Genomic DNA, 17,440 nt, shown 5'->3' on the forward strand with positions numbered 1-17,440 from the left:
AGCTGTGACTTGACTGTCTTCAAGGTCCTTCATGACCAAGCCCGGAAGCCAGGATCCAAGTAATCAACGTGAGAGGGGAGATGCAGATTCTTCTTCCCTGGGGACACTTTTTCCATCCACTGTGTTCTTTTGTCCCTCCTCACGAAGCAATTGTCTGTTTTAACCTTGTCAGGGTCATTCCATAGCTTCTGTGGTCCTTCCTAATTCCTCCTCATTTTTCCCATTCTTCCTTTCTGCTGTGGTTTCCACATGCTCAGCTTCCCCATTCTTCTCTACATGTTCAACACAGATCATGACATTATCTTTCTGAAGCACAGATCTGACCACATCATTCCCTTGTTCAAGTATTCAGTGATTCCCAGTCATTTCCAAAATATAATATAAACTAAACAGGCTGTAATTTTAAACCATTCCCAGTCTGCCTTCAGAAACATTTCCAGACCGGTCTCATTTGACTCTGTTTCACACACTACATTCCAAGCCAACAGGCCTGCTGGCTACTCCCTGGACTTGGCAGCCACTCTCTGGCCTCCCTGCCTTTGCCCAGGCTGTCCCCTTCCCTCCCCATGCCTGCAAAACATACATTCAACTATTTTAAAGACTAGCTCTGTCCCAGCTTCCTGGAGGAAGACTCCCCAGATAGGCTTGTTACAGAATGCGTGCTCCCTTCTCAAATATTCTTCTATTTACTTATCGGTTCACACATTATCTCCCCTTCCTAAAATGTAAGCCTCTAGAGGGTAAGAGCCGTGCTTTTGTCTTTGTAACTGCATCTCTTGGCAGAGTGCACAGAAGACCATAAATAATAATAATTATTATTGTAGCTTAACTTAAGTGACTTAAAAAGAAAATGACATATCTGGGTTGTGGGTTCTGCGGAAGGACTTCAATTAACATTGGTTGTGTTGACTCCACTGGTGGGATCTCATCCTAAGTGATGCTCCGTTCCAAAAGAAATCTTCACTGGGGGGAGTGGGGGTGGGCTAGATGTTTGATTTCACCAGTCAGAAACTCCAGATCTGAAAATGCCTGCTTCTACCAACACACAGTAACAATTCACCCGTGATCAGATCCTTGGAAAGTAACCTAGAATGCAGAGACATCAGATGACCTGCCCCAGTCACACAGCGAGTATTGCATCAAGACAGGATTGGAACCCAACTCTGCCTGACTTCAAGGTTGGCCCTGCATTCAGCAATACTAAGGCTGCCCCTTCGAGATTTGTTCTTTCTGAATCGCAAACCGTTGGGGATGAGGGAGGGAAATGGAGCTATTTTGACAATGTTCTTCCAAGTCCTCCTGTGACAAGGTAAAATGCAACCCCCGCCCCTGCTTCCCCACCCCACCCGCCACCCACACACAGCACACCCGGCATAGATTCTGACTTCTCTGCCAAAAAGGAGGAAAAAATGAAACAGGCCCATTCCTTCCCCTCCTGTGTTCAAAGCCTGGAAGGGGGCCAGCACCCTAATCAGTTCTCATTGGCCCTGGAGGAATCACAACCTTTTGTAAAACATAATAAAGGGCATAACATCATGATAAAATGCATGAAAAGGCAATGCCTTTGGTTGGGAACTCAAAATAATTCAGCAGAACAGATGGATTGCATTGGTTTGGCCTTATGGAGGACATGAAAGGGCTCATTTTATGGCAGCTCCAAAGTCAGGGAAAATGTCCAACTTCCCCTGGCCCAGTCTGTGTACCTGCCTGAGCCTGGAGGTCTCCGTCTTCTCTAATCATTTTGGAGGGACTGATGGATTAGGCAATGTTTTCCACTGGAGTACCTCATTTTCTCAAGCTGTTTCATTCACTGCCTCTCTCTTTGAGGCTCGGTTACATTGAGATTCCCACAGGCATGCTCTGTCCGCAATTTTGCAAACGAAGAAACAAATTAAGTGGAAAGAATGCCAGAGATGCAGGCAAAGGACTGGGGTTCAAACTCCATATCTGCCACTAACTACTTGTGTGCCCTGGGAAAGTCAAATCAAGTCAATAAGAAAACACTATCACTTCTCTGGGCCTTTTTTCATTTATAAAAAGAGAGAATTGAATTAGGTAATCTCTACTTACCAAGCATTTACTTCATGCTTCCTATGGGCCAGACCCTGTGCTATACCTTGAGGATACAGAGACAGAGAAGAGTCTGCCCTCAAGAAACTTCCATTCTATCAGAGGCAAAAGCAAGCCCGTGTATGTCTGTTTATGTTATGAGTTTATATGCACATGTGTATATATAAATAATAAATACAGACTCTAAGGCAAGACGGTTGCTGAAGTAGCACCCTAGTATTTGGGAAGGGGAGGAGGGATCAAGAAAGATCCACTATGGAAGGTGATGTTTCAGTAGGATCCTGAAGGAAGTTGGGGATTTTATGAGGTGATGAGGAGGCAGATCATTATGGGAATAGAGGCTGGCCAGTAACAAGGCACAGGGATTGGAATTTAAGTGCTGTGGGTGACAGACAGAGATCTCGAGCTTTTCTGGGCCACAATGTGTGAATGACGTACAATCAAGGTCAAGTTGGGCAGGGGGTATAAGCCTAAAAAGAATTTGCATTTGATCCTACAGCCAGTAGGGAGTCATTGGAGTTTACTGGGGAGGAGAATTACGTGGTGAGATGTAAGCAAACTCTTTTTGGCCGCTGTCTAGAGAACAGAGAGAAGAGATGTGGTCAGGGGACCCGTCAGGAGGCCATTAGAATGACTGTGATGAGGGCCTGAGCTAGCACGGTTACTCTGGGCATGGATAGAAGGTATTATGTGTACGCGGACTTGGCAACTACTCAGCTATGTAGGGTGAGAGAATGAGGAATTAAAGATAACTCTGCATCGAAGGACCTGGGAGACTAGAAAAAATGATGGTGTTCTCAACAGAAATAGGAAAGTTGGATAGAATGGAGGGTTTGGATGGAGAAACAGTGACTTCTGCTTTGGACACGTTGAATTTGAGATGCCATTAGAATAATCAGTCGGAAATGTCCAGTGGGCAACTATTTATTTGAGGATGGAGCTCAGAAAAGAGAAGAGGGTCAGGTATATAGACCTAGTAGTTAACTACACAAAGATGAACATTAAACTCATTGGAGCTGAAGAAATTGCCAAGAGAACAAGCACACAAAGGGAAGGAAGGAGTGTTACAATAGAGTACTGAGGAACATCTACAGTCAGGAGACCTGAAATGGAGAATAATCCAGCATAAGGCGCCAAGAAATGATCAGACAGGTTGGAGGAGAACTGAGGGAGCATTGTCACAGACAGCTCCAAGAGGAAGGGTATGTACAAAGGAGAAGGTAGTCCACAGCATAAAGTATAGCAGAGAGCTCAATGATAAGGAAGAAGAAAGGACCACTAGATTTGATAATTAAGACATCATCTGCAGCTTGGTATTATGGAGGAGTGAAAAGAGAGCTGGCCTCAGAACCAAGGAGACAGAATTCCAAGCCTTGGCTCTAACACATGATGGCTGTGAGATCCTAGGTAAGTCACTTCACCATATTGCTGCTCTGGGAACTCTATTAAGTCACAGAAAAGATGCCAACCTGCATTAATAGGGAAAATTTCCTTCCATCAGAATTTGCATCTATCTGGTGTCTTATGTCTAATACGGAAGCACTGGGAGATGCGGAGCTCAGAAAAAGAGCAGAATATTTTGTCTGAAAATTGGCAAATGCTTGACTATCTGTGACTGACCTGGTTACTCTGCCCTGATGGGCATGCACTGTAGGTAGATGTTTCAGGGAAGTAGAATTGTTTGGATAGCTCTTTGGGAAAACTGGAAACGCCATCAGATTAGAATGGATGGGGGAAGGGACAATACACCGTTGTATACCATCTCTTTTTTCCATACTGGATTTGTACAAGGAACTTCCAGGGAAGAATGCCCTCTGCCCCTGCTCTGTCACTTTTGGTCCTAGAGAAATGCCACTGAAATGGCCAATTGGATTATTGTAATTGTTGCTGCTGTTGTTCAATTGCTTCAGTCATGCCCCTCTCTTCGAACCCTGTTTAGAGTTTTCTTGGCAAAGATGCTGGAGCGGTTTTCCATTCCTTCTCCCACTCATTTGACAGATAGGGAAACTGAGGCAGGGTTAAGTGACTTGCCCAGGGGCACACAGCTAATAAGTATCTGAGGCCAGTTTTTTGTGTACTGTGGAGCCTCCTAGCTGCCTCCCAATCCATGCCTAGATGACAACAAAGAACAAAATAACAATGGCAGCTGACATTTCTCTAGCGCCTTAAGGTTTGCAAACTACCTCACAGACATGTTTTCATGGGACCTTTATAACAATCCTTTGAAGCAAGTTCAAAGATTAGACCCATTTCACAAATGAGGAAACTGAAACCTAGGGAGGTCAAGTCAGACAATCAGTAAATCACAAAACTGGTATTAGAACCAAAATCTTTCTGTTTCTCAGCCCAGAATTCTATCCATGATGTCCCCCTCAATAGCCATGGATCTCAGAAATGTACTAACGCTTTTATAATAAGGAATGATAATACCTAGAGAGCCTATAACTTAACTATTTAAAAAAAAACTATAAAGGAACATTTCTAAATGTTCACTTCAAAATACTTCTAACCTGCAGTAATACTTTGACGCAAAAAGTTGATCTTCTTATTCCAACATCAATAATGATCATGAGACGCACTCAGTGGAAACCGCAAACCGTGAGACGACACCCTGTCCCTCTCCTCTCCACTCCCATCTTGTACTTATCATGGGGATGTAGCTAGCTTCTTATCTTGCCACTTTCTAAACAGATTAAAAAGCATCTACTTTTCTTCTTTCCTGTTATTACTAAGTGCCTTACACATCCACTCTTCTTTTTTAAATTGAAGAATAAATAAACAACAGCAACAAAATTCTGTATCTCTCTTTCTGTCCATGAGGTGGTCAGGACAATGATGACTCAGGGTTTTTTCCCCTAGCTTCATCCCTGGCTATGTTAGCACTTATGGGAGCCAAGCACCCCAAATGGGCACGACTATCTTGTAAAAGTGATTCTGCCTTATCTCCCCACAGGGTACCCAAAAGGGATTTTCATTTAGAGACAATACAAAAAACTCAGCAAGCTCCCTCTTCTACTTACTTCACAGTCAATTTCTCAGGTACTAAAGAGAATTCCACAAGCTCCATCAAATACCAACCTGTTCCCATGCTGCCATCTAGGTAGATGACTCTATAAAACACATCTTAGGAGTCTGACTTAATCTGAATTGCTCAAAACTCTGCTGGGTTGGGGGCAATGAGAAAATAAGATGGCCAACTCATGTCATTAGGGATCAGAGCTTACTCAAGAACTAATCAACCTGTATGCATGGATAGATAGATAGATACATACATAGATACATAGATACATAGACAGACAGACAGACAGATAGATAGATAGATAAATATTCAAGTTTTACATGTAGATATAGATATTCAAGTTATATACATATATAGATACAAACATAAATACATAGATATTGATATGCAAAACAGACCCTCTGGGTATGGAGGTGTGGGAAGCAGTTCTCAGCTCCTCTGATGTACAGGAAGGCTTTATTAAATCCAGACCTTCTATCCATGTAATCTTACAGGAACATTGAAAACCATCAGGCAAGGACAATGGAAGCTCACCTCCTTGGAACAGAACTATCCAATTAATACCTCATTTGGGTACTTTATTTGACATTTTAAAAACTACCAAATGGATATTACTCTGGGTAAAGTCACATACAAGAAGGAGTGTGGCCTGATGACCAGTCTTGGACTTGACATCTGGGAGACTTGGTTTCAAACTGTGCCTCTAACATATATTAGCTGTGTGACCCTGGACAACGCACTTAACTGGGCCTCAGGAGACCTGCTGAAGAGGAGTTTGGATCCGTTACAATTCTTGATCACATTGGTCCGGTTCTCCTTTCTTTGCTTTGCATCAGCTCATGGAAGTCTTCCCACATTTCTCTGAATTCTTCATAGACACCAGCTCTTTCAACACAATATTATGCGGAGGATCATGGGATCACAGATTGGGAACCCAAAGGGGGTGTAGAGACCACTGAGTCCAACCCCCTCATTCTACAGTGGAGACAAACAAGGTATGAAGAGCTTGGATCCAAGGAGCCAAGAGGAGACGTGATTTGCCCAGGGTCACACAGATCGAAAGTATCTGGGGTGGCTGTTATGCCGTGTTGCTTTTATTACATTCTAACAATAATAACTCACAGTTATGTAGGAACTCTGTTTGCAAAGTGCTGTGTGTCCTGTGTGATCCTCACCACGACCCTCAGAGGTAGTGTTATTATACTTGACATGTGGGGAAACCGAGACTCAGGGAAGTAAAATGACTTTCCCAGGATCACATAGTTAGTAAATGTCCTAGGCAAGGTTCAAATTTAGGTCTTGCTAACTTAGAATCCTGCTTTCTACCCACTCTCCAACACAAACCCTGTCTACTACAGTTGACTCAGCCACTCCCTAATCAACGGGATACAGATATTATATGGATAATTAGCCACGGTTTGCAAATGAGGACCCTGATGTGTCCAAGGTCCAATAAACAGGAAGGGCTTGGACTCACTTTCTACTTTGTGTCTGAAAGTTGCACCTCAAAACCTGCAGCACGGTGGCCTGGGGGAGCCTCCAAAGCTTGTAGCCTGGGGAAGGTCCCACCAATGAAGTGTGACACTCTGGAGGCATTCCTGCCCTCCTCCTCACATTCCCCAAAGGGCACACTCAGTATTCTGAGACAATTATATTATATATGTATATATTCTGTGTGTGGCATGGGCTCTAGGTCTTCTCCATCCTGATCACTCTCTTCTGGATGCCATGTGACCTGCCATCCCCTTTCCCAGCCCGTGAGCTTGGGGCAATGGCTGGCACACTGACCATGGGACTCAGAGGCACTGGGCAGCATCTGGACACTTGAGAGTTTCTTCATCAATAGACATTTGTCCCAGGCTCACAGTAAGACCATCCCCTTGCATCCCTCTCCGCCCTTTGATAGGAGTTAATATTTCAGTGCATGGAGAGCACACAGGGAAGGGCAGTGCTAACTGCCCTCCCTCCGTTCCCTCAGCCTCTGTCGCCTCCTTCTTTCTTACCTCACACTTGTTCAGCAGCCCTGTTTCTTGCAGGCGTGACCAGATGCTCTGGATCCTCCCGGCATGCTCAGGATGAAGGGCAGGGCGACCGCAGATGCATTGATGCTTCAGCATCAGAGCGTCATACACCACACCTTCCACAGGAAAAGAACACAACAACCACAAAATAAGAAACACCACCTAGGAACGTCCTTCAATCTTCTGGGGTCTGGAATCTCAGCAGGTGTGTATGGCAGAAGTGGGAATGGCCCAGAGCGGGAGGTCTCCCACCACTGAAGATCACAGATCCACCTACAGCCAAAGAGACAGGCTCTCAGTGGCCAAAAACTCATCTGGGTTCTAGATCTAGAGGTGAAAGGCCTTCAGACACTCTGTAGACCCATCCTTTTATGTGATAATTGAGGAAACCGAGTCCCAGAGAGGTTGTGACTTGTCTAAGATCAGAGCCAGGATTTGAACCCTCCTGACCCAGGGCTCTTCCCACAGTGATGAGTGGTTCTTAGGTCAGGTAGGCTGGACTCAGTCCAAAGACCTAAACCTCATCGCTCAGACTCTATCTGAAATCTCACAGATCAGGAGCAAAGGCAAAGAAAGACCACAGACATTAACGGAGTCCTTGTTCTGTGCCAAGCTTTTTGCCAAAGATTGGGTGCTCCTGAAATGGCCTTGAGGACAGTAAAGCCTAACTCCTGCCCTGTGAGAGCATCAGAGGAGGATTTTAATGGGGCAAATCAGAATAATAATTATTATTATTTTAACGCAATCTTGTCCTCGTGGAAGAAAATACTTCTTTAAAAACAATTATCTGTGTGTGTAAAGTACACACACGCGCACACGCACACACACACACACATACACAGAACCAGAAGGCAGAGAAGGCTTTGTTGAGGGTCCTAGGAGAAAGCAGGGTTTACGTGTCATCTCAGACCCTGGGGCACTTGCCATGCATATGTGAATGGACAAACATTAATGCTCTCAGCACATAGTCATCAGCACATCCAGAAGGGCTGGGGAATGGTTGCTGGGAATGCTTGCCCAACAATGGGCAACGATGTTTTTGTGTGTATGTCTTGTAAGAAACTGCAGTTGGGGTCTAAATTCTTCTAAGGGTGGGAGTGAAAATTATTTATCATGTATATGTGTGTATATATATATATATATATATAATAACTTAAGTGTGTAGAAAACTTATGTTGGGAAGGCCCATAACTTCTTCATTATGGCTTGTGCCTAAAACAATCTGGTACAAGATAGGAGAGCCAGGAAAACAATATACCCAATAATGACTATGATGTGAATGAAAGAATGTCTACAAACACCTGGTGGCCCTGACCAACTGCCTGTGGGTACCAAGTTTGACCCCAAGGAAGCCAGACGAGAAGGCCCCTCCCCGTCCAGGGCAGAATACTGCATATATCGTCAAGCTGTTAAAATGTATTATGTAGTTTTGAGAAAGACTTTGCTTTCCTGATTTTGAATTTTTTGGTTATAAGGAATAGCTCTCTCACAGAGAGGAGGAAGAAACTCATTGGAAAATGTGGATGACACAAAAACGGACTAAACAAAAATACAAACATACATTTATACACCCCTCCACTTTGTGTAAAGTTGGTACGGTTCCACCCTTAAAAATGAAGCTTAAAAACTTGCTTTGCATTTCTACTCATAAAATTGAATGAGCTTCAAGAATACTTCCATTGATTGAGTTTTAAGTGCTAGGTAGAATACCCAAGGCCTGTCACTTCATACCCAAGCCATCCTGGCTGTTATACATTTCTGGGTGACTCAGTTTACTCATCTGACAAAAATGTATTTGTCAGACCAGCTGGGCTCCAAGGTCCTTCCCACTTCTCAATCTACTTCTTGCCTCGATGCCTCGCATTGTGGCCATTAGAACACTCAGCCAGACATCAGTAATTAAGGAACCCTGAAGTCTCTATGGCTCAGAGTTCTGCCCTTTACTATGTCTGCCTCACTACCGAGAGGAGCAGGTTTGGGTGTCCATGCTCCAGGATAGGGGACTGAGTTATGAGACTAGAAAACAAACTGGCACATGACCTTCCCCGCTTTAGGTGTATGAGAAATAATGCCAAGGTACTTGCCCACCAATGGCATTTGAAAAGCCAGATACAGGAATTTTCATCATTCTTTAGGGCAGAGGAAATAGAAAATGCCTTCAGTTTTTTCTCTGCTCCTTATATTATGCCTAGAAAAAATGTGTACATTAGGTCTACACAGAAAATGGTGTTTGATATCATGTGCATTATAATAACACGTGGCTTATAGGGGAAGTTGGGGTATGGAGGTGACCCAGAGCCACATGTAGGTGCGCAAAGCAGAGACAGCAGCTTTCATTTCCTTTGGATTCAGAATAGGACTGCATGAAAATCTGCCAAATGAATTGTAACGATATATGCGTATGTTTATTTATGGATGGGTGGGTGAATCCCACCTTCAGTTCCGTGGTGATCAGCTGACCCTACAGCGGATCTCACATATGTACCTTTTATTTTAATGTACTGAATGTCTTTTCTCTTAAGTGCTAATAAAGCTAGGGAAAATTAACTCACTGCTCATCCTTGGTAAATACAAATAATTACCCAGGAATCTTGTCTCCTTGGGTGCTCACCTCAGAGTCCATGCCAGAATACAGTCAAGCATTTCATAATGAATTTTCATTCAATAAGGAAGAGAGTGTGGATGGACTTTGGAGTCAGAAGACCTGGGTTTGAATCTTGACTTTGCCTCTATGTGCTCCTGAACCTACCAGGGCCTCAGTTTCCTCCACTGTAAATGGAGGTGGTTGGGCTAGAAGGCCTCAGAAGTCCTTTCTTGCTCTAGGTTGCAACTGGTGGTTCAGTGGATGGAGTGCTGGGTTGTTATCAGGAAGACCTGGGTCCAGACCTACCTCTGTGACCCTGGGCCCATTACTCGGCCCCCTCCAGACTCAGTCTCCTCATCTGCATTATGGTAAGAATGATGCTGCCTACCTTTTGCATTTGTAAAGCACTTTGCAAAGCTCAGAACACCATATAAATGTTTATTATTATTATTATTATTATTCCTTTATCTAGCAGCCTTCTCTCTATGAAATCTGAATGAATACTAGGATATGGCCAGTCTAGTGGTCATGCACAACCTGTATCACTTCACCCTCCCTGGGGAGGAGAGCACAAAATCAAAATCATTTCCGTCAACTCAAAGCCATTGATTGAACTGAATGTTTGCCCATCATTTACTCACAAGTTATTAGTGCAGCCACATCCTCTGCTTTTTGGTCCCCTCCCAGGGCCCCAAGGCATAGAGGTTTGGGGATGAAAAGTCACTTTTCCCTTTTGGCCTTTGGTTGGGAACATTTCACTTTTGGATGGGGCAATTGTCTGCCACTGTTTCATTATGGTCCCAGTAAAATGTAAGTTCTCTGAGGGTAGGGACTATTATTTCATTTCTGATATAGTGCCTATTTTACTGACCTGAGAGCCAGCAAGAGCTGGGTTTCAGGTCTCATATTAACTAGCTGCCACTTAAAGTCTTCTAGTCTCAGTTTCCACATCTGTAAAATGGAGGTGATTGCTGTGAGGCTCTAAAGAGATGTTGTATTAAGTGCATTGAAAAGTTAGAAGCATGACAGCAATGCCAACCATCATCATTGTCCTCATACAACCACTATTTCCCTCCGAGAACATGCTTTAAATGGACAGGTTTTGGGTTGGACCAGAGGGTTGTCAAAATGGAGTGGAACTCCTCCAGGCCTGCCCAAACACTGTTCTCAGCAGCACTGTTCTCTGAAGACCGACCTCCCCAACCCCATCCCATCTCAAGGGAGTCAATGAAAAAAAAAAACTCTGGGAATGAAAAAGCATCAGGAAAGCGTCACCCTTCATAACACTCTCCAACAGACCAAGAAAAGAAAATGTTATCAGTAGGAAACCATTTTACAGGAGTAGACAGTCACACATGTGGGCCCCATGGAGCCAGCCTTTAAAACTTAAGCAAACATTTTAATTAAGAAAGTTGGGGAGGTGGGCAGGGAGGTGGTAAGAGAAGGATTTCTCATTCTCAGGAAAATATTGTTTTTTGTTGAGAATGCGAAGACTCACCTGAAAATGCCACATCGTATGAGAAGGGAGCCTCTATTTCACAAAAAAGGTCCCAGGCTTTTGATAGGCTCAGGCCCACCAGTTCCCAAATATATTCCTACATGCGGTGAGCAAATTCTTCCGATAGACCCCGATGGGGCTAACCAAAAAATGCACAGGAGCCAAGGAATAAAAAGCTTGCACGCTCACCACACAGAGGCCCTGGGTCATTTGGAACATGCTGGCTGAGCTGTTCCGGCCCAGAAACAAGAAGGATCACAGGAAGTGGTTAATGTAGGAAAGGCAGCTAGGACATGGAATGCTGGCTTGTGGCATAGTACATTACAAAAATGAATTCCTAGGCCAACTTAATCAGAGATACCTATCAAAGCTAAATACCTTGGCCAGTCCACTCATCGACTGCAAATCTAAGATGGTATCAAGGATTAGGCTGAGGATTTCGGGAAAGGTATTTTAGCCTTTGCAGGCATTGAGGGTTGCATGAGGACACTGGAGCCACAAAAAAATAAGGTCCCGCTCCGAGTTTTTCAAAAATCCCCTAAAGAGACCGTTTGCTAAATCCTTTGGTAAAAAGACCCAATGAGGTGGCATTTATAAAACGCTAAAGAAATGCTTGTCTCTTTCCCTCATTCTTTCCATTCTACAGACAAAGGACAAAGCCTCCAGAGGCTAACGCATCGTCCATATGGAGTGAAGCCACGGTCCTGACTTTTGTCAATTTCTGTAGTCCACTGGACAAGAGAATCTCCAGATTTAGCTAGGCTAGTCCCTGGAAAAGAGACCAGTTACTCTCACTACACTCCGAGAATGTCCAGCATGGAAGGGCATTCCCAAGCTACTATGGTCACCTCCAGGCTTTAAGGAGGTACTGGGGATGAGACTTGAGTCTCTATCTACACGGTCATGGATATGCGCCCACACAATCATGGAGATGCACACTGCTGTGAACACAGACACAAACTGAATCCTTCAGTTAAGTAGCAGCAGCCCTCTGGTACACTTCTGTCATCTCAGACCTCAGGGATCCCCTTGACTCAGAATCCTTTGTCTTCTCCTAGAAGAGAGTGTTGTTCCATTGCAGCTGGAGGGAAAGGGCCCACCACAGAAACACAAACACACACACACACACACACACACACCTAGGAATGTGGAAAAGATGCATTGGATCCCAACTCACTCCTTGTGGCATGTTTGCTTTTGTGTGCCATTCATTGGGAAAGATTTTAGGAGAGGAAAATAACCTCCATGCTCATAATGACATTTCTCTTTGGAGTCAACCAGGGAAGTTGAGAGTGGCGAGCTTCCCTTTTGGCCTGCCCTAGTGGCCTGAAGCCAACACTGTAGAGGAAGAAGGATGAAAGCTAGGACTGAAAGCGGAAATGTGGTTTTGGGTGTGGATATCTGTGCTATTGCCCCCCCCTTTCCAAAAGGGGCTGTGCACCTGTTGACATAGGAGTAAACCTGGTACGTGATAACAATTTATGGGGCTGTGACTGCTAGGCCCCAGATTATCAGCTGTGGCAATCGTCTTGTGGCCAACACAACCTTGTAAAACTAGGGTAAAGGAGGTTCATGGGAAGCCTGCCTGCTGCCAGAGTCATTGGGGCATCGAAAGGGGTGCAGCAGGCCTGTCTTGTTAGAGAACAGTCTTTGGGAAGACCTACCAGTCTCAGAGACACGTTGGAGCGCCTGATCCGTGGCTGGGTGAGGCACTGTTGGGGCGGCGGGGGAGGAGCGGGTCCTGGAGATGAGGAGGTGTTGGTCAAAGGCTTCTGTGCCAACTGCGGCCAGCTGAGCGTGGTACGGTGGGAGTGTGTGTCCAGAATGAAGCTCCAAGAATGGCTGTCACCAAGAAAACGGCACGGGAGAGAGGAACACATGGAGAGAAACAGGTCAATAAATTAGGTTCATTAGGTCAATCATCATAAATAGCGTGAAGCAGGGGGAGAAAAGTAAAAGAAAACCAAGGCCTCATCGATAAATTCATGCAGCAGATGTTTTCCCACTGACAGCCACAGCCGGCCACCCTGCCGGGTCCTGGGTGACAGCAGGAAGCCTTCTGTCCAAACTGAAGGAAAGAAAACCTTTCTCCCCAGAGGGAAAGACGTGACCAGGGCTTCCTTGATATCTTCAGGGCAACACCTTGAACTCACTCACTCAATCACCAATCAATCAACAAGAGTCTACTAAAAACCTACTGCCAGTCAAGTCAGCATCCAGACTATTGGCACAAGCAACATAGCAACACGTCTTGCTTTTAAGATTAGTGAAAACTCTGACCCCAGGAAGTTCCAGTATTAAATACCAATAGGGTTGAGGCAATCTGGCCTATTGTGGTCTGGAAATGATGGGAGCGGACCAGGATTTTCTCTAACAGTTACATAAAACAATTTACGTTTTACTTAATGAGGGGTCTAGAATTCCTGCGAGCATGGGCCCAGCAGCGGCACATAAGCTTCCTCCTAGAGAATGGGGTCCGGAGAGCCTCAGGGACAGCAGAGAGGGGGTAGGGCATGGGGCGCCGGACTCGCACTCGAGAAGCCTATGTGTTGCTGTTCACTCAGGTCTGACTCTTCCCGACTCCATTTCTGGGCAGAGATACTGGAGGGGTTTGTCATTTCTTTCTTCAGATCACTTTACAGATGAGCAAACCAAGACAAACAGGGTAAAGTGACTTGCCTAGAGTCACACAAGTGAGGCTCAATTTGAACTCAGGTCTTCCTGCCTCCAGTCCCAGAGCTCTATCCCCTGCACCACATAGCTGCCCTGTAGTTGAGAAGACCTGAGTTCAAATCCTGTTTCAGACACTTACTAACTACATATTCTTGGCCAGCTCTGAGCCTCATTTCCTGTCTGTAACATGGCAATAATAACAGCACTTACCATCCAGAGTGACTGGGAAAATCACGCTGCATCATCTATGTAAAGTGCTTTGCAAACCTTGAAAGGAGATGCAAAGTTCAGCTAGCTCATAATGGTGATGGCCGTGGTGGTACTGGAAGTCCCAGTGTGCAGAGGACTTATCTGCATCCACATGAGCATGATCTTACCACCGAAACCCTTCATTCCTTCTGGGCCTCGGTTTCCTGAAGCGTAGTGAGGCTCCTTCCTGGGCTGGGTCTGTGAGGCCGGGCTCTACTGATACCCAGAGCCAAGAAGGCGACAGGCAATGGTGAATAAACATTTACTGGTAAATATTAAAGGGGTGTGTGTGTGTGTGAGAGCGTATGTGCGTATGTATGTGTATATGTGTGTGAACATTTTCCAAGTATTTTTAACTATTTTATCCATTTCTCAAAATCTTCAGGTCACTCAATAATAATAGTGATAATTGTAATAACAGCTAAGACTTCAATGTTCACAACTTTGCTGAGAAAAGTCTTATGTGAATCTTGGCAACAGCCCTGTGAAAAGGCTCAACATTATCCCCATTTTACAGGCCATAGAGCCAGAAGGGTCCACGAGGGGGTCATCACGCCCAGTCCCCTGCCCTCCAGGAAGGTTGCACATCAAACACAGATGGGCAACTGTTCTATGTGAGTAGGTCTCCGGAGGTGATTCTCAACTGTCCAGTTTTTACAACCTAAAATGCCAGGTTTTCATCATTTCAAGCAGAATCTCTCTGACTTTGCTGCAAGTCCCTTTCTTCTCGATGCATGCCTACTGAAGGGGAAGCCAGCTGGTCAGAGAGCGTGGCTCAACAATTTTTCATGAGGAAGCTGGATGACCAAAATCAGCATCTGCCTTTCAAGGTCAGAAGTGAGTGAGTAAAGGTGCCCAGCTCAGCCAGTACAAGCAAGCCTTAGAGGAAGAGCTTCCACACTGAGGAAAATTCAGCCCAGTGATCAGAGATCTCCCTGCATCATAGGCGTGTTTTGGTGCAATAGACACACAAAGGCACATGGGCTTCTGTAAACAACCACCTGTAATGGGAATGCAAATTTGGAAGATCTTCCCTGCCCCTAGGCTAAAGTGCACCAGAAGCCTGGGGAGGGAGGCTTGTTTTTCAGTAGATACTTCTTGATTGGCCAGTGAGTCAATAAGGTTGTTACATTCTCTGAGCCAGGAGAAGGCTATATAAGCCCTGATGTGGAGCTTTGTTTTGGGACTCACTTTGTGAAGTATTCTGTGATTTGATCTGAATTCTGGGAAGCCGTTCTTGAGAGTCCCCCGGCTTTGAAAAACCCAGAATGTGGAAACCCAGATGTTGACTGGGTATGGATATAATGGTTGGACAGTTTGGAAATCTGTCTACTTGATGTTTCTGTCTTGATAATTATGCCTGTATACTTTGAGGTTCAGGGTGCTGACCTTTTCTCCTGAACAAGGTAAACGATATATGTCTGACTGATTAAAGTAAGCTTGTTAACCCATTTTGAGTTGCTTTCCTTTAACAAAGCAGATCCAAGAACCTGTGGTAGCTGCAAACCCTGAGGATGCTTGGGGTGCTTGCCGCTACACCACCTTGGCGTGGTCTTACTGCATACTGAAAGCAGCTGAAATATAAAAGTTCTGCCAAGCATTATCTCACAGGATTCTTGCAATAATCCCAGGTGAGGGATGCTGCAGATAAAGTCAGCCTCGCTTGTAGATGAGGAAATTGGGACCCAGACAGCCTTAGCGGTTTGTACAGCGTCACACACCTGGAAAGGTGTTCAGGGGAGGGACTTGAATGCAGGTCTTCCTAAGCCTAAGTTCAGCCCTCTAACCACTACACCATCCTCTCTCTCCTTATGGCCTTTCTCCAGGAGCCTATAGTCTAATTGGGGAGATAAGACATACACAGAACTAAGGCGCAATAAAAGGTATGAGATAACATATTAAACTGTAAATGAAAAAAAAATTAGTAAGTAAAAGCAGAAGAGAAGGGGAAAGGGAAAGAGAAACTTTACACAATTCCTTTGAAAAATAATAAATCCCTAGTTACATAATGATTCTCAGAAAAGCACTGATGGCATTTCTGTCCATATAAATGATTCCTCCTCCCAAATCCACAAATACAATTGTTTACTAACAACTTAATTTCCGTATTATTTATCATTAATAACCAGATAATGATAGTGTTTGTGTTGTGTGTGTGTGTCACACACATGTACACACACTCATGGGTGGTAGTCTACGTCAACTTGGGGCTGGCGATGCATCCTCAAGCATTGTGGGAAAATCTTGAGTGTCACAAAGGTCAGCTCCCATTTTTGCACACTAACTCACTGTCCCTGAACGAGGCACAAACTTCACTTTAGCAGAATAGAAAAGGGGCGGGATTTGAAAGTTCACAGGTCCCTTTCTTCCCATGGTCCCACGTCACCTGCACAAAAGCATCAATCCACAGGCTCCGGTGCCTCCCTTCTAGAAATGACAGAACTGAAAGTCCCTGAGTTTACATGACTTCCCCAAGTCACCCAGCCAGGAGGTGTTAAGACCTTTCTGACAGAGGCTGGCTCTCTCCCTACAATACCACGCCGTCTCCCACCTTACATACAGAGCACTTGCAAGCTGATCAAGACACATTTTTGTGGCTCATCTTTTTTGAGCTCAGCACAAGCTGCAAAGTCAGTATTGGAGACATTATCCCCATTCCAGAGGGGAGGAAATGAAGGCATAGATTGGTAAGTAACTTGTTCAGGGCTGTATAGTTAATCGGGTTCCAAATACAGGTCCTCTTAGGGACAGCTAGGTGACATGGTAGATAGAGCACTAGACCTGGAGTCAAGAAGGTCTGGGTTCAAATCCAGCCTTAGACCCTTCCTAGCTGTGTAACCCTGGGCAAGTCACTGCCTCATTTTCCTGGATTATAATCTAGGGAACACAAGAGTACCTACTTCCCGGGGTTGTTGTGCGGACCAGATGACAGAATAATTGTTAAGCACTTAGCACAGTGTCTGGTACACGGTCAGGATTATATACATGTTAGCTATCATTATTTCTTGACTCCAAGACCAGCATTCCACCATTAGGCCGCGGTGATCAGACTGCCATGTTGGCCACTGCTGATGATGGGGATTTTAGAACAGGACCAGGGGAAGAAGGAACCTTTCTGTAGTGACTCATCAGTGTGCAGCTAAGCCTCTGATTTCCCATTCCCACTGGCCACAGGCAAGTCAAGGGCCAAAGTCCAGGCTTTTATACCACTTGGCTGCCACTGCTGAGGGCTGCATTCAAGTCACCACCCAGAAGAGCTCCTGGGCTTTTCCAAAGGTCCAAAGGGGACAATGTGTTTTTGTCAATCTCTCCTCCCAAGGGGCTCC

At 44.9% G+C, this 17,440-nt stretch overlaps 1 protein-coding gene across 3 annotated transcripts in view; it reads right to left on the bottom strand.

Moving 5' to 3' along the window:
- Positions 1-17,440, bottom strand: part of LOC138161813 (histone deacetylase 9-like) — a 139,401-nt gene that overhangs the window by 87,750 nt on the left and 34,211 nt on the right. For all 3 annotated transcript variants that reach the window (XM_069088758.1, XM_069088757.1, XM_069088759.1), the window contains exons 2-3: positions 12,857-13,034; positions 7,093-7,226 (exon numbers count right to left, since the gene is read on the bottom strand). In XM_069088758.1, the coding sequence (XP_068944859.1) occupies positions 7,093-7,206 (114 nt within the window). In that variant the 5' untranslated portion in view covers positions 7,207-7,226; positions 12,857-13,034. The remainder of the gene's footprint in view (positions 1-7,092; positions 7,227-12,856; positions 13,035-17,440) is intronic.

The sequence above is a fragment of the Petaurus breviceps genome, unplaced genomic scaffold (assembly GCF_028583685.1).
Source record: "Petaurus breviceps papuanus isolate PSGF00001 unplaced genomic scaffold, PetGlider_PUasm1.0 185, whole genome shotgun sequence".
Taxonomy (NCBI): Eukaryota; Metazoa; Chordata; class Mammalia; order Diprotodontia; family Petauridae; genus Petaurus; species Petaurus breviceps.